Raw genomic sequence first — 26229 nt, forward strand, 5'->3', positions numbered from 1 at the left:
AGAGGGAAAGAAATTAGCAAATTAAAGAAAGGAAATGCATGCATGATCATATATGTGATTCCCACCCTCCTTCCTAGCCTGGCATGAAACACATAAAGCAACATTTTCAGCTTCCATGGAATATTATATCTATATATATATTATGAATTAATATTGTCTGATGGAATATGGATGGAAGAAGCTTCGCCATGCATTTCACAAAATATCCATGATGATCTACTAGATCTGCATAAACGTGTACAACGTGTATGCGTGTTTTTTGCTCTCATTTTCGATTTTAGTGGATCGATCATTATTGGTAGTACTACTCATGAGCTAGGCCGCGCGGGGCTTGACCATTGAATACTGATCGATCGACCTGATCATAATCAATTTAGAATCTTGTTATTCATGTAAATATCCCATAGCACTTTTTGTTTTTTTTTTTTGAAATAATTATGAGAGATTTTGATCTAGAATTGTATTAGTTAGACGTTGTAAAATGGAACCATAAAATAATTGTATTAATGGCGCCATTAGAGCATTAGCATTGAATTCATCAAATTTATCTTCAAATTTTGATGAAAAGTACATATTTTCTATATATCTAAAACTTCCTTATTCATAACTCCACATTGAATTAGCTATTGAATTCATCAAAATAATAATATAATATTATTTTTTTTAATAATAATATTTTTTTTTTCATATTTTATAATTACACTAATCATATTTTAATTAATAATTTAATTTGATTCTTACATTATTATTACAAGACAATTAGAGATTAAACGTGAATAAAAAGGACCATTGGAGATTAAAAGTGAATAAAAAATAGATTTGATGAATGAACAGTAACTCTTTAAATTTGAAGAAACCTATACATTTATTGTAGCTTAAAGTATCACATTTATCTCTTTGGCTAATCCAACGCATCTCTCTTTTGATGAAATTCATCATATTTTACATTTAGCTAAGTTTTTTATGAAGCCAATGCCAATGCTCTTATTCTGCATAAAAAACATGAATATAAAATTATTTTCATTAAAATATGTGGTAATTTTAATTTAACGTGAAATAAACTGAAAATGAACTTCAGTTTTGTCTTAAATTTATCTAGGAAAATTTTTGGTTTACATAAAAATATGTGACCAATAATCTCTTTTGAATAGAAAAATCCTATTTATATATATACATATATATATATATATATTATATTCCTCTCATCATTCCCTTTGAAGGCAAAATTTAAGGAAGCAATTTATAACCTAATATACTTGACAATGCATGCATGCTTCTTATTTAATAATTATTTGATTTCTTTAATAATAATTTTTCTGTTGTTGTCCGTACTAATTTGTAGATCTACCATGATTAATTAAGATTAATGCGAAGAAACACACCAACCATTTTAAAGAAAATTACAATGAACAGTGTATAAGATCCATTCAATTAATCAGAGTACTACTGTACAAATTAGGAAATTAAGCTTATACTCGGTTCACACTAATTTGTACTGTCGACTAGTGTCCGTGTCCCTACAAAATACATGATCATTTGGTCAACTTTTCCATCAACAATATTGGTCAAAGCTTAAACTTGATCTCCAACTTCCTTTGATCTAACTTAGGCCCATTCAGAACTTAGATTGAATTGACATTAACTCAATTCAATCTGATTTTAAGTTAAGTCTGACATCTAAATACCTAACTCTTAAATCATTAGACTCAGCTCAACTCAAAACTCTTTACATGTAGGACTCATAATTTTTTTTAACTCAACACCTCTTTACATGCTGGACCCACAACCTTTTTCAACTTCCCATAAATACATTTAAACTTATCTTAGCATTCAAATATATCTTACTCATCTTAGGTAGATCCCATAAAACTCACTTCACCATCTTAAGTCATTACTATTCATAAAAAACTCAACTCATCTTAACTCAGCTCAATATCCAAATAGGACTAATATTTGCCACATTCCCAATAATGATACATGTATAATTTTTTTACAACTTTTATACAATCATGTGTTAAAATGAAAATATTTATATAAAATAATGTTACTTTTATAAGTTATTTTATAAAAATATCTCTCGTCTAAAACGTGCAGATTGTATAAATGTGCATGTTATAAAAAATGGTTGTAAGTGTATCGTTTTCGTTTAAATTAATGGATTTATTATTATTTTATATTCTATTTACAATGAACTTAATAAACATAAGATCTCCAACTTCCTTTCTTAGTGTTCCCCTCTAACACACGAAATATAAAATATATTTAACTAAATTAATAATTAATACCCATAGATATATATTGGTAGGACGTAGGACTTAGGACTTAGGAGTACTTAGGAGTATTAATATATATATATATATATATTTATATATATAGCGGTGTAATGAATGTGAAGAATACTCATGTAGAGACTTGGGTAATTCCCATGCACTGTCACAATCGTCACACGACATATCAACATCGATCGGCCTGTACGTAGGTGCATGTGCCGTTTGGCCAAAAGTTTGCGTATAAAAAATGAATTAAACGTATCGGTAAGAACCAGTTTTGAATTTGCCACTTGTTATGACATTTAAAATAAAATAAAAAACACCTATATATAAAGTGATAATTACAATTGTAAACTGGCCGGCCGGGGATATCTTCCGTTCCGATTATCCAAATGCCAAATCCCTGCCCATCTTAATTGGTCCGGCCTAAAACGTCACTTGTATAAAGGTGTGGTCTCCATCCCCCTCCCCCAATCCAATATTAGAAGTTCACCACGACCACGTTTAGTACACAGATTGTCATACGTCTACGTGCAACGAAGGCAGTGATAGTCGGTATTATCCGAGTAGATCAACTACTTTATATGTACGTTGAGAAATAAATTAAGTGTGTCGCACCCTCGCGCATTTCTTCTAAAAAAAAAATACGATTAAATATAAAATTAACAATTTAATAATAAATTTCATTTTTTTTAAATAATTGTGTAACGATTGTATAACCTATAACCCACTCTTTTTCATGTTATTGTGTTTGATTTTCTCCCCGCACAGAAGCCTTCCCCATCCCCCTGCATGCATTCCTTCGGAGCCAACGTGAGTTTGTAGGTGATCACGTTGCCACCGTTTCCGTCTCCTATATCGTCTTTGTAGTTGATCTTGTCCCTCACCGCCAGCCCCATATCTTGCTATCCCTCGCCCATAAACTCCCCGCGTAGAAGCCTTCCTTGTCCCACCAACCTACGTCCCCCTTCATTCTCATCGGAGTGAGCATGAGTACTTTGTGGGCAACATCGTTGCCGCCATTCCCATCCCTAACCCCTTAACGTTTGAATTCAAAATTTACTTCAATTCATTTCATTTTATCATTATAAATTTTTTAAATTTTTATATAAAATATAATAAAAAATTCAAAATTTTTAAATCTCAAAATAATTTTTTTAAATTTTCACATAAAATATTCAAATTCACTCAACTATCGGCTCTATTCTATATCAATTTGTGAAATCTTTACGTGTTTGTAGCAGTTTTTTAATAATTATATAAAATTATTTAAAATTTCTATAAAAGTATGTAAAACAGTACCTCTTTATCATTATTATTGGGAAGATAATATTATCAACGAACCTAACTTTGCTTACCCAACTAGTCGGCCTCTGGTCGCGTAGCAAATTAAACAGTACTACTGCAAGGTCGGAGGTCAAAAGTTGACGACTTGCCACGTGTTAATCCCATTTGTGGGACCCCTATAGCACTACTCGAAGATAATCCACTACGCTCTTATCGCCAACTTTAAATAACACCCATCCGCTCCCCATTGTTGTCATTGCACACTAGCTTACCTCTTAATTGCCTCCAACCCAGATTTAGCAATCTCTCTCTCTCTCTCTCTCTCACAAATGTCACCAAGCCTAGCCAACTAGCAGCCTTTCCCTCGAAGAAACATAGCCTCATCGTCGTTTACTGCAATTAAGGCCACGTACCGTCATTGCAGCGATTATATATATAGAGCATATTACGAGAGATATAAGGCCAGCGTCTTGCTAGCTAGCTAAAACATCCTTATAAGTTTCTACATAATCTGCAGCAGTGTCTCCAAATCTGATATAGGATTTTCAATGGGTAACGGCGACTATCAATGCCCGCACCCTGTTGCAATTCCTCCATCCAAACCGCTATCCAAGTCCTTACAATCGTCTATTAAAGAGACTTTCTTTCCCGATGATCCCTTCCGGCAGTTCAAGAACCAGCCTCTATCTAGGAAGCTTGTACTTGGCCTGCAATACTTGATACCAATCCTCGAATGGGCTCCTAGATACACGTTTGACTTCTTCAAATCCGATGTTATTGCTGGAATCACTATTGCCAGTCTAGCGGTGCCTCAAGGCATAAGCTATGCAAGTTTGGCCAACTTACCACCGATTCTCGGGTTATGTAAGTATCTCGGATTTTTATATCAAAACGCGTATATGCATGTTAAGAATATATTTCGATAGAAATTATGAGAAAATCTCCACTGAAAATGGCAGATTCCAGCTTTGTCCCGCCATTGGTGTATGCCATGTTGGGGAGCTCAAGAGATTTGGCCGTGGGCACTGTGGCTGTTGGGTCCCTTCTCATATCTTCCATGCTGGTGAAGGAAGTTAACCCTCATGATAACCCAAAACTTTATATTCAACTGGCTCTCACTGCTACGTTCTTTGCTGGAGTCTTTCAAGCTTCTCTCGGATTCTTAAGGTCTGCTGCATGCTCTGATCACTAGGGCTTCCTGTTGGTTGCGTTCCGGTTTTAGGGCATAACTAAATACTAGATTTTTTTTGTTCTTTTTAAAATGTTCATTTAAACTGCAGACTTGGATTTATCGTGGACTTCCTGTCACATTCAACGATAGTGGGGTTCATGAGTGGAGCAGCCACGGTTGTTTGTCTTCAGCAACTTAAGGGGATTCTTGGGCTGATTCACTTCACTCATGAAACTGATCTTGTATCGGTCATTCGCTCTGTATTTTCCCAAACACACCAGGTAATTCTTAACTTTCTTTTTCACAATATATATATATTTATATATATATATATATATACGGCCTAATATATATATATATATATATATATATATATTTCCAGTGCTTTTCTTTTGTTGAAATTAACTTTATGCTGGTGATTATAATTACAGTGGAGATGGGAAAGTGGTGTACTGGGTTGCTGTTTTCTCTTCTACCTTCTGCTCACAAGATACTTTGTAAGTATTCCTAGCTAGCTAGTCGCATGACTTTAAGCTGATCATGTACGTACGTTCTTTTTTAAGCTTTTAATAACGTATTAATCCAAGTTTGTGAGAAAGAATTGAACATATTAGTTATAATTAAGGAAAGCCTTTTTCATGCATGTGATTAGTTACCCACCTCAATATATAACACCGCCAACAAACAATAATTAGGCAACTGATGAAAAATGATGTTCTTTAATAGAACTGTCTGAACCTATCCAAAATAAACGCGTACACCATATATCATGTACGTATGAATAATGCTATCACGTATTCTCAATTTATTTTTATATTTTTATCGTTCTTATATTTATTTATTTTTTAATTTTTTTAATAATTAAAAAAAGTAACTATTAGTATATCGGCTCGTGCTACTATCCTCCTCAATAGCTATATAGCTAGCACTGAAGGTCTCGTTGTTCTCTATAAGTGCAAAAATTAATTATGGGCCGATACAATTTGTCAAACCTGCAATCAATCAATTAATTATTTTGCCTAAGAAAATTAGGCACTTGATTTAGGTTGTTTTGATGAGTATAAATAGTAAGAAACCTCTAAAAGAATAACTATAAAAAAAAAATCCCATTTTAGTCCACGTCTTTGTATGGCGTTGTCTCATCATGATCTCTTTCCTCTATTGAAATCAAATTTATGTTTGCTACGTACTTCGATTTACTAATTATCTATCTACTTTTATGCCATTGATCGTCATGTACTAGAGCAAGAAAAGGCCAGTCTTCTTTTGGATAAATGCAATGGCACCTCTGACGTCTGTCATCTTCGGAAGCATCCTCGTCTTTCTGACCCACGCTGAAAAGCACGGTATACAAGTGGTAACCTCTCTCTCTCTCTCTCTCTGATCTCTGATCTACATTGCTACCCGCACTAGTATATATGCGCTGTCCGGCATAGTAAACCTCCACTATGAGTACTGCAATTTTCTATGTCGTGGTTGCTTCATATGCGTAATAAAAGTAGCTCTGAATTAATAGCGCACAAAATATTCTGACATCTCCTAATTCGTCGCAAAATATGATTAATTCTACGTGCCTATCTAGCTAGCTAAACGTAAGAATCATACAGATCATATATATTCTTGGAGTACACTCTACACAAATCAAAACATGCATGATTAATTCCAGTTGTACGTATATTGATTAGTACATATATGTTTTTAATTACTGTTGAGAGGGCCGGGATATATATATATTTGACTGGATGTACGTAGCTAGACTAAGCATGATCTATATTATATATGATATTTGTGATGACGTCTTTAATTTGTTTGTTCTAATTCCAGATTGGGCATCTGAAGAAAGGCTTGAATCCACTTTCCGTATCTGAGTTGGCTTTTGGGTCGCCTTATCTGTCGACAGCCATCAAAACTGGGATCATCACTGGCGTCATAGGCCTTGCTGTAAGTCCTCCGCCCTTGCTACGGCCTCATTCCTTGCGTCATCCATCACACAGGACAAACGAAATACAACTAGTAATTCTAGTGCTAGCTTGAATTGCTCTTTAATTGTAATCACGGACGCCAGATTTTGCATAGGATGGTACCTTTCCTACCATCTTATGTTTATAAGAAATTAATAACTCTCGATCGTTTTGGCGGAAGAATATCATATTTACAATTAGGGCATTTTAGTGCAACTGAAACCGCCAAAAAAATGGCAAAAAAACATTAAAAAAACCTCATGTAACTATATCTCAACGTACGGTATCCGAATAAAAGTAGTATTATAGGACTGCCTTACTAAAACCTGCTGAATAGGTTATATTAATCTGTGTCTATTTCCGAAGAACAAAGCTAACACTTTACTGGTGACTGTGAAACAGGAAGGAGTAGCAGTTGGTAGAAGCTTCGCCATTTTCAAGAACTACCATATCGATGGAAACAAAGAGATGATCGCTTTTGGGATGATGAATATTGCTGGCTCTTGCACTTCATGTTACTTGACAGCAGGTACTTACCTGATCCATACATCTAATTCTCAAAGTCCAAACCTAAGCCTGGGTCGTTGCATCTCACGAGTTGGGCTAGCAATATTTTCATCAGCTGCTAATATACACATGCATGCCCATATGCAATGTGATCGCAGGACCATTTTCGAGAACTGCAGTGAATTTCAATGCAGGATGCAAGACAGCAGTGTCGAACATAGTCATGGCAACAGCAGTGATGATCACGTTGCTATTCCTGACACCGTTGTTTTACTATACACCTCTTGTTGTTCTCTCCTCCATAATCATCGCTGCCATGCTTGGCCTTATTGACTATCAAGCTGCCATCCACCTCTGGAACATCGACAAATTTGATTTCACGGTGTGCATGGGAGCTTATCTTGGCGTGGTCTTTGGCAGTGTTGAGATTGGCTTAGTCATCGCGGTATGTGTACGTGGATTCATTAGGAGCTAGCATATAATCTCGATCCGTATCCTAAAATACAAAGAATTTTTTCTTTTTATTTTTATTTTTTTTGTTTATATTTAGGGTTTTAATTTGTAATGTGCAAATATTATTAATTGCAGGTTACCCTATCTTTGCTAAGGGTTCTACTATTTGTAGCAAGGCCACGGACTTCTGTCTTGGGCAATATTCCCAAGTACTCCATGGTTTACAGAAGTACTGATCAATACCCAATCGCTAACAATGTTCCTGGAGTTCTCATTCTCCAAATTGACGTGCCAGTATACTTTGCCAATGCAAATTACTTGAGAGAAAGGTATACACACACACACACACACATCTACACACATTAATTAAGATGTAAATGTGAACGTACGTGTAAATGGTGAACATACATGCATGCATGACAAGATACTTATCTTGATTGCAAAACTTGATCTGATCAGGATATCAAGGCGGATCTTCGAAGAGGAAGACAGAATAAAATCTTCGAGCGAAATTACCAGCTTACATTATGTTATATTGGACCTTGGCGGTAAGTAATTAAATCGAAATTAAATTGTCAGTCTTAAACTAATGAAGATAAGATTAAAATCCTGATTGCTGATCAAGAAATTATAATATGCCTCCACAATATCACAGCTGTGGGCAGCATTGATACGAGTGGGATCAGCATGCTTGAAGAGATCAAGAGGATTGCCGATAGAAAGGGCCTCGAGGTAGATCAAATGATAAAACTTTTTTGGCATTATTCTTATATTTTGTTTTTGTATTTCATAGTACTTTATAATAAATTGCTATCATAGTCCGAAAATAATCTTTATTTGGTTATTAATTATTATTAATTGCGTTATGTTGTTTTCAATTTAGCTCTTGCTTGCCAACCCAAGAAGCGAGGTGATTAAGAAGCTAGACAAGTCCAAATTCATCGAAAACATTGGTCAAGAACGGATTTATCTTACAGTAAGAGAGGCTGTGGCGGCATGTAATTTCATGTTACATACATGCAAGCCAAATCCGGCCGATGCCGGCCAGACTATTCCGGAGAACAATGTCTAAGCAATCCCCGGCCGGCCATCATGATCAACTTATAATTGATCAAAAATCATGTTAATACGTAAATATTAGTGGATGCAGCTAGCCACATATATATATAGACATATATAATAGGTAATGAAAAATTCTATACATCACAATATCATTTCACTTTCATCCTATTATGTAAGATATGACACATTATTACTATTGAATGATCATTTATTTTATCATCTAATAGTGATAAATGTGTCACATACATATTACATAATAGAATACAAGTGAAATGTAAGTGTAGTGTATAGTATTATCATACGTAATTAATAAGCTATGCAAGTTATCCGCTAATGAGGAAGCATATTACCTAAGTTCACAAAGGATTATTTTTGGGTTCTTATAACTTTCATGTGTATTCTAAATCAAAATGTAATGTGAATGTAATCTGAATAAAATTCCTGATCAGGCAAGTGCATGGTCTGATTGGGGTCTTTGTGATTTCTCAGTTTGATCTCCATTCAATCAAAGTTTAAATTGTTGGCCACACGTGTGCATACATGTGTCGTATGTGCTGATGCATCAACACTGATATAATATATATATATATATATATATATATGTATATATGTTATATTCAGCTTTTGATACTAGAAAAGTAGCACTACATTAACATGTCCATCATGGCATTACAGTGGGTGCATATAGAAGAACAAATCGCGCGCGCCATTGAGACACAAGCTAGGGAATTAAAGAACTAAAAAAGGTGAAACTCAATCTGAATCAAAAGGATCATGTTCTAATTTTATTGAGTCAATGGGGCCGGTGCCATTAGAACAAAAGGTATTTGTCTAAAATGATATATTCCTTTAAAGGAATTCTTATTCTCTCTTGATCATATATATGTCACATTTTGAATAATTAATCTTAATATGTACTACTTAATTAAACGTGATATATATATATATATATATATATAAAATTCAAAATAATAGTAAAAATTTGATCTATACTTTGCCCCGAGATTTTAAGGCCTGGTTTGGACAGCCAGAGTCTCTCATCTCATCTTAATATCCAAACACCATAAATATAAACACTTTTCACTTTCAGATCTTTAACTTTTTCATCTAATCATTATCTCATTTTACAAATTTTTCAAACTTCCAAAAAAAATACAAAAAATAACTCAACTTTTTCAAATTCTAAAATAAAAATAATATTATAACATTATTTTAATTTTATAATATTTTTATTCAATTTTCTCTCTCTTATTTTCTAAAACTCCATAAAACATTTTAATATCCATTTAAAAACAGATCAAGGTAAAAAAAGATAGACAAATTGTGTCATGTTAGCAACACTTACAACTCTTTCAGCTTTGAAAGTTTTCATCTAATGGCTACAAACAAAAGAAAGCAATACACATCCATTTAAAACATACAAAAGGTGGAAAAGAATTGTTCCATGTTAGCAATAGTTGCAGCTCTTTCGGCTTTGAAAGTTTTCCAAACACATCAAATCCAATATTTGGATCCACATAGATTAAGAAGCCATTAATAAAATCTCCGATTAGAGAAACTTCATTAATTTCGCCATTCATAAAGATTTTAATTGTCCAGCAGAGGAGTTTTTGATGGATCATGACAATCCAAATTCTTGTTTACTGTCTCTTGGAATTATTTTTAGTTTAAAAATAATTAGCCAAATCAATTGTTCTCTGAAAGACTACTGTTAAAAACAATCGTGTATACATTTTCAGAAAATAAATATAACTATTAAAAAATAGAATGTTGGATTATTTGATGCTCGCAAATTTGTGACGAGTGCAAAGAAAATTAAACACCTAATTTGTAAGTTTGGATCTTTTTTGTTGAAAACTGCTTAATTATATACATAAACCCAATTCTAAAATGACAAAACTCATCTCAACTTAAAACTTCTTTACACGTGAAATCTATAACCTTTTTTTAACTCAACACCTCTTTACACACAGGATCCATAATATTTTTGTAACTTCTCATAAATACGTCTAAACTCATCTTAATATTCAAATACATCTAAATTCATTTTAGGCGAGCTCCACAAAACTCACTCCATCATTTCAACTCACTAATATTCATAAAGAACGAATCTAACTCATATCAACATCTAAATAGAGTCTTAGCCAAACTTTGGAGATTTACTGGCATTTAGCTAAGCCAATACAAGTGCTCAATGCATATACAAGCCAATACCAGCGCTCTTAGCTTGTATTGGAATTAAACTTTTCAATAAAAGATTTGTATTCCATACAAATTTAGAGTGCCGAGTTCAAACCAAATATTTCATTTAATTATTTATTAAAAAATAAAAATTATTTATGAGTTTGTTTGTTGATACCTCATACACATTATTGATACGAAAATCTATTACGGCCGGAATTATTATAAAAAACACTGTACTTTTATATTTTTATAATTGTAACAACAAGTAAAAAGTTTTACTCACCAATTTGTAAATGGTACGATTTAAAAAAATAATAGCTGAAAAAAGATAGAAAATATTCAAGGATCCTCCCACTTATTTGCAAAGTTAATTAATTTCATATACAAAATTACCATTCCACTTCTAAGTTCTAGGACTTTACAGGAGGGGGTACTGTTATTTTAAGGTATAATTATATATATAATCGTAAAGTGCATAAACACAGTACAATCGTTTTAAAAAATAATAGGATTTATTATTAAAAAAATAATTTTTTTTATGTAGATCTCATGTTTTATTCACTTTTTTAAAAATGATTACGCGGCAGTTACACAATTCACGATTGTAAATATATTTTCTCTATTTTAAAATATCTACACCATGCTACATGATATAATTTAATTTAAAAAATAAAATTTAAATTTTAGTCTTATAAATAAAATTTTATAATTTATACCACACACACCAATGCAAGACGCTCTGTGCTAATTAAAAGAAAAAAAAATCATAACGAAGAGAACGACGTCGCATACTTTTGTTTTGTGACGAAATATTCATTCCCACCAAAATGACGTACCCACCCTCTAAGTGCAAACTCGACCTATATAATTCTCACATACAAGATTAGGGTTTTGTGTCTCCGGGTTCGCTGCGTAGCCGTCGTCGCTTGCTCTTGCTCGCTTCCCCACTAAGCTCATCCCCTCTCCTAATATGGCCGTCGGGTACTGTACTCTCAATGTTCCTGTCATTCTCTCTCCATCTGAAATAAGATCCTTGTATTTGTTAAGCACTAATAGTTTTGGTATTTGTATGGAACAGAAAGAATAAGAGAATTTCCAAGGGAAAGAAGGGAGGAAAGAAGAAGGCGTGAGTGTCATCTTCCTATTTGATGTTAACTCTTCTTCTTCTTTTTTGCGCTTTTCTTTTCTTTCTCGAGCTTTGTTGTGATATATAGTTGTATATATGATTAGGGCCGATCCATTTGCGAAGAAGGATTGGTACGATATCAAGGCACCTTCAGTGTTCGCAGTAAAAAATGTGGGCAAAACCCTTGTTACTCGCACTCAGGGTACCAAGGTATATTTTTTAGTCATTTAATTTCTCCATACGTTTTGTGCTGTTTGGTTGGCGAGAAAATATTGGATAAGAAATTGAGTTAAAATTTTGGCCTGGATTTCTGAGTTCTTCACTTTATATCGTAGGCTACATCTGCTGTAAAGATGCAATATTTCTTTTAATGTTTTTGGCTGTGGCTTGTCCAATCAATTTATATGCGTTTTTTTAGCTTAACTAGTTGGCGAATTGGGTTGATGGTTAAGCAACCTTTTTTCATTGATATATGACTTGATGTGATTTAATGGTGCTATATTCTATTTAATTCAGTTGTTCGCTTTCTTATCAAAGTCTCTGGAACATATTGTTTGGTTATGGAGAAAACCAGGTTTCTAATTCTACTTGCTATCCCGTTTCCAATTTCATATATTTGCTCAATAGAGGCGTTTGATTTATTTGCTTCTAGAATGAGACTTTTATATTAACTTCATAAGATAACTTTACCTGTTTTTTTAACAACCTAGGTTCCTCATAGTTTATATTAAGTAGTTTTGGACGTGCATTTCTCATGCGAGTCCTTGTACTGAGTAATATTTTAAGTAGGGTAACACCTATATTTTTTCTTTAGCTATTTAAATCTGAATTAAGGTTTCAAGTTTTTATGCACCTTCCTCTGTCCTTTTAGAAATTATAATACCTCCTTTTTCGTTTATTAAGTAACAAAATTATGATATTTTTAAAATTATGGAAGTATTGATATTACAAGGTATTGATATTTATGGAAGTATTGATATTTTTAAAACTAGGTTCCTCATAGTTTATATTAAGTATATTGTTGTTCTTTTTATGCCGTAGAACATAAAAGTTTTCAGTTTATGACTCTGATTCTGGTTGTGGCATTCTTGCCTTTATGTGCTTTTCCTCCCTAATGTGAATTTGATGTGATTCTTTTGTTATCTTTACTGTGTCTGTTGATGATGTGCTTTTTCTCCCTAATGCCAATTGCCAATATATGTTATCTGTGTACCTACTTATGCCTCTATTGTCTCTCTCACAGATTGCCTCTGAAGGGCTCAAACATAGAGTCTTTGAGATATCAATGGCTGATCTTCAGGATGATGAGGATCATGCATACAGAAAGATCAGATTGAGAGCTGAGGATGTTCAAGGGAGGAATGTCCTGACCAATTTCTGGGTATGCTTATGTAATATAGTTTCATCTGCATCCAACATTGTTAATGCTATTTTTTAATGAAAAAACAAACATATGTTTTTATTTTGAATTGTTTTCAAACATTTCAGGGAATGGATTTTACCACAGACAAGTTGAGGTCTTTGGTAAGGAAATGGCAGACAATGATTGAGGCTCATGTGGATGTGAAGACTACTGACAGTTACAGTTTGAGGATGTTCTGCATTGGATTTACTAAGAGGCGGCAAAACCAAGTCAAGAGGACCTGTTATGCTCAGTCCAGCCAAATTAGACAGGTGATGCTAACTAGATTATCTGGTTAACTAGATACCTATATAACTATTTATTATCAGACAGCAAAGGTTGTATCTTGGAAGACTTCTGCTTTGTTCTGTATTCTGTTTGTGTTTAGCATAATTTACTGGGGAAAAATTATCTAACGTACTGGCATAAATGATTTGATTTGTTGTTGAAGTGCATGATACATGCAATAACAGATAATATAAAAGATGAAGTTCACTCTCTTTTTCTGGATGTCTGTTTCTATTCATTAAGATTGGTTGCTAACTCCATGTGGTTGGTATTTTGATCTTCTTGTCGACTGAATGCCATTTTTAAATGTATATTCTACCCGAACAGTACATATAATGTTGCTTTGGTTATGTCAGATCCGTCGTAAGATGAGGGAGATAATGATCAACCAAGCATCGTCCTGTGATCTGAAGGAGTTGGTTCGCAAGTTCATCCCAGAGTCAATTGGCAAAGAGATTGAGAAGGCCACCTCGGGTATCTACCCTCTACAAAATGTGTTTATTCGGAAAGTCAAGATTTTGAAGGCTCCAAAATTTGATCTTGGAAAGTTGATGGAGGTGAGTCTATCTATCTATCTATCTATTTGTTTTTGTATGCGCACAATAGAATTATCGAAGAGTTCATAAAGGTGACTCATTTCCAATCAATAATTTCAGAAAGCTTACACTTATTTGTTAACGTGTTTTTCCAAAACTTTTGAGCTCCGAATCCTACATATGGAAGCTAGTATGTTAACTTGCCTGTTATGATCGTATGAGTAGGTTCATGGTGACTATTCAGATGATGTTGGTGTCAAGGTGGAGAGGCCCGCCGATGAAGCTATGGTGGAGGTGCCTGCTGAACCAGTTGGAGCCTGAATGTAGGATTATGAAGTTGCCTTCTAGCTTTTGCTATTTTTCTTTTTTTGGCATGAGAATTGTGTTGCTCGATTCTTTTTTATTATGAACGCGCAGTTCTGCGTATTTGTCGTCAACAAACAATTTTGATCCGTTCAATCGAAGTGGACAACTTGTTGTTTTCATCCGAAATGCTATATATTACCACCTTTTATCTCACTCTTATACAATGATTTGTCGATATTTATTACTCTATTTCTCGATATATATATCTTCGTTTTCTGGGTTTTTCCATAATTCATCGTTTTGATAATGACGAGTTACGAACAAAATTGTAGGTTGGACTCCTGTCCATTGCATGGTTAAAATTGTTATGCAGGGATGTTTCGGAAGACGATAAGGCCATCCGGCAATGTTTTCACAAACACTATTTTCAGTTTGGTGTGATGGAAGGCAAATGTTTTCCATTCCCTTAAATTTAAGCAAGATGGATACAAAAATGTAGAGGATAAATATTAAAGCTATCAGAATTGAGTAGTATTATAGTCACAAAAAGATTGCACAAAAGTAAGTCTACAAATTGACATGATTTCATATGATATGTTAGATCTATTTTATAATAAAGTAATTTTACAATTTAATATATCATATCAAGTCGAGATTATTTTAATGAGATCTCTTTGTGATTAAAACATTTTTCATCAAGATGTTGCTAATCACAAGGTATGAATAAGAGTGCGTGCTTAACTAATATTGATAGTCTAGCGAAATTAAAAGACTTGAAAATGCTGGAAGAAGCAGCATATGATAATTAGATCAGCCCTAAGTTCCCACAGTTTCTGTAAGCAGAAAGTGCAAGATGTTCACTGATTAATCCAAGAAACGATCAGCATAATATTAGGAACATCTCAAGGAGTGGAACTTGTGGCCAACGAAAACATGCTTTCCTCTACATGATCGCTTCAGTCTCCATTAGTTGAAGGTCTAGTACAGCAACAAAAACAAGCCTTCTTCTTGCTTGCACTACTTCTCCCATTGCTGTAAATAAAGTCTCCCAGAAGAATGCCTGTTCTGTTTTTTTGAAATCTATATTTTGCTTTGCTTTTCTTTTCATCCTCCAATTTCAGCAGAATATATTCGATGTTCTGCAACTCCAACTGCAAATGTCCAATATTTTTGGACCCTTTTTGTGCCTGTTCCGTTTCTTTCTTTGTGGAGACATTTCCAGCCTCCAACTCTTCTGAAGTTCTCCCACCCAAAGATGAGGGGCTATCTTCAACCTCCTTGGTCAATTTATCATTGATATCCACTAGCTGCAAAACAGCCTTCTCAACTTCTTCTAAACGTCTTTGGACTGTTTCATGTTCAGTGTCATTGGCCTTCTTGGTGCTCTTGTTCATTTCCATCCTCTTTGTCAGACTTTGCAAAGTCATCAGAACGCTCGTCAATTTCTGGGCATCAGAAGCAAGACTCTCCAGGATCTTCCTCTTGGTGCCATCTTGATTTGGCTCTCTAACACTTGTTGATACCTCTACCTTGTCAACGCTCAACTCCTTCTCGATCTGTAATTCTGAAGAGAGATCCTGATTCTTCCCTTCCCCATCTGCAAACTTGTGGCATGCAATAACATCTTCCACTGGTGGAGATGCCTGATTTTGTGTCTCATAGACCATTGGATCATGGCCGCACTCCTGCTCCGCAGTTTCCCATAACTCGAGCATCTGATCATCAGCTCCACCATTATCTCTCCTGCTTCTCCCATATAATGAACCATCTGAGACTTGATCAAGCAGAATATCTTTCATCAAACTCCCATTTTCAGGTTTAGTCTTCTGTGACTCGAGGTCACTGGTGAGATAATTCCCAAGTTCCATCTCTTTCTTTCTTATGTCTTTCTCTTGATGTAACATGTCTTTCGATTCCAACCCTTCAGTGTCTTTCACTACATCTTCAACTTTGATGACGGTATTTATGCTTTCTTGTGTTGCAAGCTTTTCCATTTCTTCCACCACTGCCTTTTCTACTGCTTTAATCTTAGCCTGCATCTTCTGCAAATCTGAGATTCTGTCGGGTATCACAAATTTTTTATCTTCTTTAAGCTCTTGACAGCTCTTTTCATGAAGATGAATTGCCACTTCTTTGTCCTGAGACGCATGCATGTCAGATAAGAGCACAAGATTAGGTTTGAAAAAAAAAACTATGGGATTTAGAGCCATTTATACAGACAATATCAAGATAGCGATGTTGAAGGGCTCAAGATTATAGAAAGAAACAGCAAATCTATCACCATTATGAAAAGATTAAAATGACTTTAAATTTATATCGATCATTCAACCTGAACATCTCGTAGTCATAATTAAATTCTTACTGCAAAGAATGTGATGCTCAAATCAGTCTGAAAATATCATAAAGAGATAACTCTACAAACATTTTGAGTATATTGGGATTCTGCACTACTGCAGTACTGTCAGTCCACTGGCATGAACATTACAAACTTATTCTAATTTTATTATATTTAAAACAATTAACTTGTAATAAATTTAAACTTTTGCATCTTAAATATCTTGAGACACTGACTTGAGAATGTCCTATATTAATACAAACATGGAATAGATATAGATAAAATTCATCAGTACCAATTGCCAGTATTAATATAGAAATACTAGATTGATCGAGGCATGAGATAGATTAGTACCATACTAGTACTAATATGGTAGAACTACTTATAAATAAATACAAGTAGCAATTTATGAAGGCACAAGATAGATTAGCATGAAAAGTGGGTTTCGATTAGCATTGAAAATATTGATCAAGGGATGCAAAAAAAAGCACTGTCCCTGGAAAATAATCATCCTTTCTGCACCAGGTTTGCTGGTATCCTTTCAAAGAGATACAAAGATCTTTTGTAGTGTTTATGTGCAATGACCAATTCCTACAAACTTGAATAGCCCAACAGTCGAAAAGAAAAATACAAGCAGAAAGTGTAAATATATGATAAGTTGATGACTATGGACACTAGAGATAGAAAGAATGGTAAGTGCTCGAGACTGGCAATCTTGCAGCAAGAATTATTTGTTCTCTGTAATCCTTAATAAACAAATTAATTGAACATTGGAAACTGTTAAGACGTGCCAAGATATATGCGAGACTCCCAAATAGGTCTCTATAACTAATAAAGAGTACAAAATATGGAGTAACATTGGGACAGCAAAACGAGTTCAAATACGATTTTTTTTATTGGCTCCGGGTGTCCGAGAAACAAAGTCCCGACTAATCCCAAGGGTGCACAGGCCCATGGCAAGGAGTTTCTCACAAGTGCACCTTAGGTAATTCAAGGGGAAGTTCCCCTAGTTCGATGGCTCCTAAAAATTGTTTGCACCCAAAAGGATTAGAACCTTAGACTTGAAGGGAGCATACCATTGAGGCCTTTACCACTTGAGCCAACCCCTAAGGGTTTTCAAATACCAATGAACTCAAAGTTATTAAAAGAGAGAAAATTATTAACAAAAAATGTAAATTTTAAATCTAATCAAATGAGACAATAACTTTTATGCTGTCTAAAATTGTTATGATCCTGAGGGTTAAAGGTTTTAACCAAATTAGTATACAACAGTTCTAGATCAATGGTTGGGTCTTTGACAAAAATCAATTGCTTCAATGAAAAACAACCAAGTAATATGAGCCATAAACTTTGCTGGCTGTTTTTATTTTTTAATTTTGGAAGGAAAGAATTCAAAAAACAAAGATTGTTATGCACAACAACCATATGTTTTTAACTATAACAGAATGTAGTTCATACTAGATGTTTTCAGAAAGAGGAAAGAATACTACCTTTTCTTGATTTCCTGCTGCAAAAGGCTTATAGTGAATGAGGGCGTTATGCTCAAGAGAGGCTATATCATTTCCCAATGAAGCTATGGCAGGAACATATGCAGACAACTGAGCCTTCACTCCCCCAAGTTCACTTTCTAAGAAGTTTACTCTTTCCTTCATCCTTTCAATCTCCATACTTTTTGCAGCAGTTTCATCTTCAAGAACCTCACAAACTCCAACAAGCTCTTGAACCTTATTTTCTAGTAAGACTTCACAAATGGCAGAAATCTGGAGATCAAAACAAAACGAAGTAGCCTCAGCCTCCCAAAGTTCAAATTCATCTCTCTTCTCTTGCATTTCCAAACTCAAATTCTCTTCTCTAATTCTGTGTTCTTCAATTTTTAAATGTAGTATTTCTAATTCAGAATCCATATTTGCATTCACTTCACGGAGGTGTTCAATATCTTTTTCCTGCATTTTGCTATCTTCAAACACTTCACTAATCTGTTTCTCTAGATTTTCTTTTATCAGTTTTGATTCCTCACATTCCATCTTCAATTTCTCAACAGTCCTGCACAATTCAACGTTTGACTTCTCTTTAGCCTTTAGCTTCTGTTCTGCTTCTGAGAGCTCTGTTGACTTCTGTCTCAGAAATTCCTCTCCAACAAAAATTTGATTGCATAGTTGGTCATTCAAGTCTTTGGCTTCATTCAGCTCCCTTGCCAGACTTTCTACTGACTCGTTCAGATATTGATTTTCTGCTTCTTTCATTCCCAGCTTCTTCCCCAACATTCCAACCTCCTCCTTTAGATCACTGTTGACCACATGGAGACTGCTGATATTTTCAGTAAGTGCTTTTAGTTTCACAAAATTCTCAGTAGCAAAGCTCTCAAAAACCAAAGAGAGGTTGCTGAGAGCTACTGTTTCATGGAGAATAAAACTGTTTTCCTCTTCAAGGATGCTTTTTTCCTCACTTAGGTCTGAGATTTTCCTGAGCAAAGATTTCTTCTCTTCAAGCAACAGGGAATTCTCTTCCTGCAATACCAAGTAAGCACCGTCCAAAATTTTCAGCTTCACATGTTGGGTTTCCAATTCAACCTTTAAAGCATCCTCCTGATGTTTGCTCTCGCCAATTTCCAATCTCAACTGCATGTTCATCTCTAGAAGCTCCTGCTTGTTATTTTGCAGCATAGCACTCTGCTCTGTCATGACCTCAAACTCATGTTCAATGAAATTTTTCTCCAACTCTAGCTCTCCACTCTCTAGTCTCAGTTGCCCAAGTAAAGTTAAGAGCACTGAATTCTCAACCAGCAGCTCCTGCTTCTCATCCCCAATTCTCAACAGAGAACCTTTTAAATCTTCAATACTATCCAAAACATCTGACACAGGTATATGCTCCAGAGAAATCTTATCAACATGCCTATGATGTGGATCAATTTGAATCGCCCTGAACACCTGATGAATTACCATCCTCAACTTTTGGATTTCGTCTAATAAGAACTCTGCTTCTACTTGTTGCTCAAGATTCTCACACTCCAACTCTGTAATCAGTTTATCAGAAAATTTGGATGCTTCAATATGTTTTTGACATTCAATCACTTGAGCTGCATTCTTTTCTTCTAAATCTTCTATAAACTTCTGCAGGATGAAAATATCAACCTGGGCAACAACTGTTCTATCTATCTCTTCTTCAAATCCCTTCTTCCCCAACCTACTTTCTTCTTGCACGGTAAGGACTCGGTTTTCCAAACCTGCCAAATGAGCCTGACTTGACTGCACAAAACTAACACGCTCTTGTTTTTCCAAAAAGAGCGAACCCTGAAATTCTACTAATTGGCAAAGGGTCAATTCTTTCTCCTTCTCAAGATCTGAATATTTTTCTTCTAGTTTTGTAAACCTCTTTTCCAGGTTCCCAAGTCTCTGTTCAACATTTTCCAACTGAGATACAAGGGCGTGTCTCTCATTTAGAAGATTTGACTTTTCATCACTGAGCAACTGGTATAATTCTTCTAAGCTCTTAGATTTTTCCCTCAAACCTTCAAGCTCCATATTTGCACCAGAGAGAGAATTCTCTAGCATGGTGTTCTTCTCCCAGAGCTTCTGCATGTTCTCAGTGATAATTTGCAACTGCAAAAGCAGAGCGGCTTTTTCAGCAACAAGCGTGGATTTATCTCCATGGAGAAACTGACAGGACTGCTGCAAATTCATGACTTTCTCTCTCAATCCTTCCAACTCATGATTTAATCCTGTCAAGGAATTCTCCAGAACAGCATTGTCTTTCAAAAACTCATCCATAGGCTTCAACTTCGCATGAAGAGCCTCTCTCTCGTCTCTTTCCCTTTTGCATACCTCTTTCAGCATTGTGTTCTCATTTCGCAAGTCCTCCACTTGTGACTCAAGGAATTCAGGATTCAGACCTACTGACTCCACTTGCTCCATAATGGCCTGGTATCTTCCTTTCAAGCCCTTGATTTCCTCCTTCAAATGGTAAACCTCCTGCTGAAGGGTATTGCTCTTGTCTGATTTTAGTGCAACCTCACCTTCAAGTTTCTCTTTCATCGTCTTCAAGCTAAAGACTTCATTTAGTATATTGTTTATTGAAATAGAGGAAGAAAACTTCAGTTCATCCAGGCTCCTGTTTTCTTCCTTAACCCTTAGAAGTTTTTCTTCCATTCCATGTTTGCAGATCTCCAAGTCTTTCAACATCTGAAGCCCATTTTTGAGCTCCAAAGTCAGAGCTCTCTGCTCCTCTTGAGATTGAGAGTGTGACTTCTTCAAAGCCTGGAGAGTGGCTTCAACTTGCTCAAACCGTGAGTGCTCCTCTTGCATTAGATTTTGTAATTTTTCCAACTCATAATGCTTTTCCGAAAGTTCTTGATCCTTCACCGCAATCTTCTGTACCAGATTGTTAGCTTCTAATTGCAGAGATTGATTTGATCTCTCCAATAGAAGACACTGTTCTTCTGCAGTCTTCAATTTTACAGCTCCCAGCAGAATTTCGCCATTCATACGTTTGGCATCTTCTTCGGCATTAAACAGTTCACTTTCCATCTTAGCTATTATCTCCAAGCACTGCTTGTACTGAAGTGCTGCAGCTTCTTTCTTTTCAATTAGTTCCGAAAGAGCTTGCTTCAGTGTTTTAACTTCAGTTTCTGTTCCTTCAATTTGCTCATTTAAAATTCGAGCATTTTCCTCAGCAAGTGAGATTTTAGTCTCCAAAACAGATATCTTCTCAACATATTGCTTGTACTGGAGATGGCCCACCTCCTTTTCAGCCTCTAATCTAGAAATTTCTTGCTTGAGATATTGGTTTTCATTTTCTGCTTTAATAGCTTGCTCATCAAGCCCTTTTGCATCCTCTTGGGCAACAGATAACATTTTCTCCAGGCAAGATATCCTTTCCAAACACTGATTGTATTGAAGAAGACCAGCATCCCTCTCAGCTTCTAACTCAATTAGGGCTTCTTTCAGTATGTTAATTTCAATTTCGGCTTTGCTTGCTCGTTCATCAAGGCCAACAGCATCCTTTTGTGCAAGATCAAGCTCCCTCTCCAGATAAGATAGCTTCTCCAAACTCTGCCTGTATCGAAGAAGAACAGCTTCCTTTTCAACTTGTATCTCTGCTAGGGCTTTCTTTAATGTCTGAACTTCAGTTTCAGCTTTCCCTGAATGCTGAGAATCGGAAAGGACCTGGCACTTGTTTTCACATGATTTATGAGAGAACCCATCTTGCAAATCTTGTTCGCTCTCTTCTGCTTCATATACATTCAGGCCTTTTCTTATCCTTCCTTCTGTAACATTTGAGTTTTGGGGCATCACTTCTCTAGACCCAAACATCTCATTGAGCTGTTTAAGATCCCTTTTGCTTATTATAGCATCACATTCTTCTGAATTCTCTCCACCTGTTTTATGTAAGATGGTTGAAGAGAACCCTAGTGCATCCTTGAGCAAGCCATCTGGGTCTACTAATGCACGAATTGGATGCAACATTTCTGATGTATGAGGTTCAGCCTCAGGACCTGAAGAACCTGAGGTTGAATCATCAGCCAGCACATAAGGCATGTGGTTGGGAAATGCTTCTTCCATGGTTTGATGGGCCTGGCAAAGCTCCACTGTTGCATTATTGTATCTCTCAGCTAAAGCACGGTAAGCTCGGTAGAACTCCTCTACCAATTTCATAAGCTCTGGGCGTTTCTTGTAGTACATTTCTGCCCTCCTTGCAAAAGAATCTGCATCTTCTTCAATGAGCTTGATCATTGCTTTGACTTTGGCATCCATCTCTGTAGCAACAGATTCAGAGTCAGTTGAGAATGTCATATGAAGTAGCATGAAGATAACATGTGCACATTACAAACAGGCACACGAATGTTCACAAACAGGCATAGAGCAGCACATCCAGTTGTTATCCTGTCTTAAAATTTTTAAGTGATCAATAATGCCATCCAACCTTCATGGATCATGACCCATGGAGAATCATCATAACTACACCTTTAAACTATAAAAGTGAATTTACTGCCTACAATGTCTATCGTTTACAACAAAGGTGATTATTTATTGGGTTATGCAAATCTATTTTGCATGTATAACAGGTGCAATCATGTGGCAATGGAATAGAAAGATGTGTTATATTACAGCCTCTCAAAAATACCAATACAAGACTAAACAAATGAATATACAAGAGGTGAAGTAAATGGCAAATTCAGGAACATAGATGCACAGCCATCTGAGTTGGTTTCAACTGGTGACGAGGTTATGAGGAAAGCAACAAAAATGAAATGGCAATATATAAGAACATACAAACAGAAGTAAAATATCTTGCCAAAATTGCAACAAATTGAAGGCAGTATGTTCTCATAAAGAATTGTTCAACGAGGATCCCGCAATGCTCATCATATGGTTTCAGTTTGGGGACACACTCAGTTGAAAGATTCCAGACTAAAGTGAGGTCCTTATATTTACTAGAGTCTAATACGCCCTCTTTAAGTTGATTTCAGGCCCTAGAGCAGTAACCAGTAGTAATTAATAGGAATCAAACACCATCAATGATACATGTAAAAGAGCATATATGAGCAAGAAACAAAATTGTGAGACCACAGTGATAGGAAATTAATTCTCCGAGAAAAATTAACACCTGTAAGATTTTCTTGAAGCCATTTGGAATTCTTCGGGCTAATGTGGCTGTCCCACCACCAAGAGTATAAGCGTCTGGACTCAGAATGTAATGAGGTTGCCATGACACCAGCAAGGAACAACAGCACAACTGATTTTGACTTGGAAAAAGCCTGGCGCTTATACCAGTATTAAGTAACGGATCCAGGCTAGAATATCAAATTAATATATCGCACCGCCCAATTATATTCCAGATGACGGTTACGGCTCTATATTTCTCACTGCTAGCACCTAAACACCAAGATCAACAATGGAAAATATCAATGTAAGTAAATTGGAGTTTGATCTTCAAAATCCTAGAAAGTTCACATAATTAGCATCTTCAATATAAACGATTAAAACTCCTTAGAAAAATACATCTTCACTTAAGTTCGTGCTACTCCTTGCTTCAATAGCCTTCAAACTTCCAAATTAACCGATCCACAGGACAGGACCACGAGGAAAAAAGATAAAATAAATTTTAGAACATCATGAAGTAATTAAGTAAATTGTCACGGAAATGCTGGAACCAAAAACACGAACACCAGGAATGCATGACACTATCCGCCACAACTCAGTTAAAAGCATCACCAAAATCAGCAAGCACTGTCATATAAAGGTACATTGAGGGATCGATACGATAGAGAGAGAGACAGAGAGGGAGAACTCGTGACCAAGTGAATCCAGAACTTAAAAGAAGCACATACATACAAACGGTTTTCGATAAAGATGTAATATACGCCTTTCCAACGCTTTCTAGTCATAATATATGCATGGCCAGCAAGCGAAACTACCATTCAAAAGAACGTAAGGGTAGTAATTATGAACAGATGGGTCTCAAAACTGCATACAAAAAAAAGAAACCAAAAACTAAACCTTTATGAACTTTAGTGTGATAGTATCATCGTCAACTTACCAAATGTCTGAAATCCAGTGATGGGTTATGAGTATCGGATGCAGCAAGCAGAGCTACCATCCCAAGGAACACAAAATCACAAACTTCAAAAAGAGGGCAGCAACCAACTCTGTAAAAAAATTGTTATTTATGAACCCACTTCGATCCAGTACACACGAGAAGAATGGAAACTGACGATGGGCTTTTGGCCAGCAGCTGAAATACCAGAACTACTGCTGCCTATCATTCTTCTGACCCCATTCTCTCTCTCTCTCCCGAATGGGTCCTTTGCATTATATTAAGAGATTTGGCACTCACTGTTTAACGCCTCATCAGCTGTAAAGGAGGACGGACTGAAAAACAAAAAAGGTACGACGAAATATTTAATTATTTTTTTCGAAATTTAGAATAGAGGACATAATTATATGTATTTTGAGTATGCGTATGCGCTCAAAAAATCTTAAAGATAAAGACTTCCTTTGCTGTTGATATCGTTGTTGAGCGATACGTTCTAACTAACTACATGGGATTTATTTAGTAAACAGTCGTATTCTATTGGTGTTTTGCTGTCTTCTTGTCGTTACTTCGAGCGTAGAGTTTGGTGATTTTAAAAAGAAAAAGTGAGTCTTGCGGAAAGCTCTCGTACTTCTTTTAAAAAAATTATTATAAAAATATTTAATTTTTTAGTGATTGTTCTAATATTTTTAAATATAAATATACGAATCTTATAATTATATCATTACTCATATATATATATATATATATATATCTTAATTTTTTAAGAAAATGATCAGCCGCATGCAATTCAACCTCTATACGTTATCAACGCAACACATTCATATTGTATAGTCGTGCATATTGGTATTTTTATGCTACATAGTTTGTCTCAACTTGGTGACATCTTAATCACATGATTTATGTGATAACTTATCAAGATTTGTCATAATTTCGAGAAATTTTATTTTCTAATCACATGGCTTGAAATTAAATGATTTAGAACACATCCATAAATATGTTAGTTTTCCTATTGGAAATAGCACAAAAGATCATTATTCAATTTTAGAATCTAATTAATTACATCAGCGCACACACATATTATATATATATATATATATATATTATCTTGAGGAAAGAGTGGAATAATGTTGTATGAATCACCTTTTGATCACCACCTTTTAGCGGCTACGTACAGCAAAATCACCATTGTAAAGTACCTTTAGCGATAATTCATAAAACAATTTAATGATAATTATTGTTCTTAATTGTCCTATTAATACTTTGGTTATTTATTTAGAGTTGTCTTTTATTTTGGCTTAGAAACATCACATGATCCTGTTGGTCGCAGCTTATATAATGATCTGTGCGCACATGGAGTTTTTTTAAAAAGTTAAAAAGCATTATAGGTCCCATGCACTTAACACGGTAATTATGATATACCTGCAATTCTTTTATAATTATTAAATAATGAGAAATGATTTCTATAATTCTTTTATAATTATTAAATTATGAGAAATAATATTTATAATTATAAAGTACGTAAACGTCGCATAATTTAAAATAAAAATAAGATTTATATGAAAAAAAAATTAATTTTTTAATAAAAAACTCTACTATTTTTCAAAATGAATACACAGTACTTGCACAACTCATGATTGTATCTCACATTACTTTTAAACAATTAACCAATACAAGAATGCCACTTTATTAAAAATAAATTTTAGCTTTTGCAAAACTACCATTTATTTAATACAAACTTGTATAAGATCAGTTTTCATTTTAATAACATGTGGGGTGTATTAATAAGCAAGTCTACAAATTGATTTTAT

At 35.0% G+C, this 26229-nt stretch overlaps 3 protein-coding genes across 3 annotated transcripts; 2 read left to right on the plus strand and 1 right to left on the minus strand.

Moving 5' to 3' along the window:
- Positions 1–3837: 3837 nt before the first annotated feature.
- On the plus strand, positions 3838–9199 carry LOC109005070 (sulfate transporter 3.1-like). The gene is made up of 12 exons (XM_018983845.2): positions 3838–4421; positions 4517–4724; positions 4838–5009; positions 5160–5225; positions 5972–6085; positions 6553–6669; positions 7092–7218; positions 7355–7641; positions 7785–7978; positions 8109–8197; positions 8305–8381; positions 8533–9199. Exons 1-12 carry the CDS (start codon positions 4106–4108, stop codon positions 8719–8721), a joined length of 1956 nt encoding a protein of 651 aa, XP_018839390.1. The 5' UTR covers positions 3838–4105; the 3' UTR covers positions 8722–9199.
- A 2520-nt stretch (positions 9200–11719) lies between these two features.
- Positions 11720–14773, plus strand: LOC109005069 (40S ribosomal protein S3a-like). The gene is made up of 7 exons (XM_018983843.2): positions 11720–11876; positions 11974–12021; positions 12126–12231; positions 13265–13402; positions 13510–13695; positions 14068–14268; positions 14473–14773. Exons 1-7 carry the CDS (start codon positions 11866–11868, stop codon positions 14566–14568), a joined length of 786 nt encoding a protein of 261 aa, XP_018839388.1. The 5' UTR covers positions 11720–11865; the 3' UTR covers positions 14569–14773.
- A 436-nt stretch (positions 14774–15209) lies between these two features.
- Positions 15210–24714, minus strand: LOC109005068 (protein NETWORKED 1A-like). Its single transcript, XM_018983841.2, has 4 exons — positions 24425–24714; positions 23492–23760; positions 18379–22640; positions 15210–16691 (listed from the first exon to the last, which is right to left on the minus strand). The coding sequence occupies exons 2-4, from the start codon at positions 23592–23594 to the stop codon at positions 15510–15512; spliced, it is 5547 nt and encodes a 1848-aa protein (XP_018839386.1). The 5' UTR covers positions 23595–23760; positions 24425–24714; the 3' UTR covers positions 15210–15509.
- Between the last annotated feature and the right edge of the window lie 1515 nt (positions 24715–26229).

The sequence above is a fragment of the Juglans regia genome, chromosome 12, assembly GCF_001411555.2.
Source record: "Juglans regia cultivar Chandler chromosome 12, Walnut 2.0, whole genome shotgun sequence".
NCBI lineage: Eukaryota > Viridiplantae > Streptophyta > Magnoliopsida > Fagales > Juglandaceae > Juglans > Juglans regia.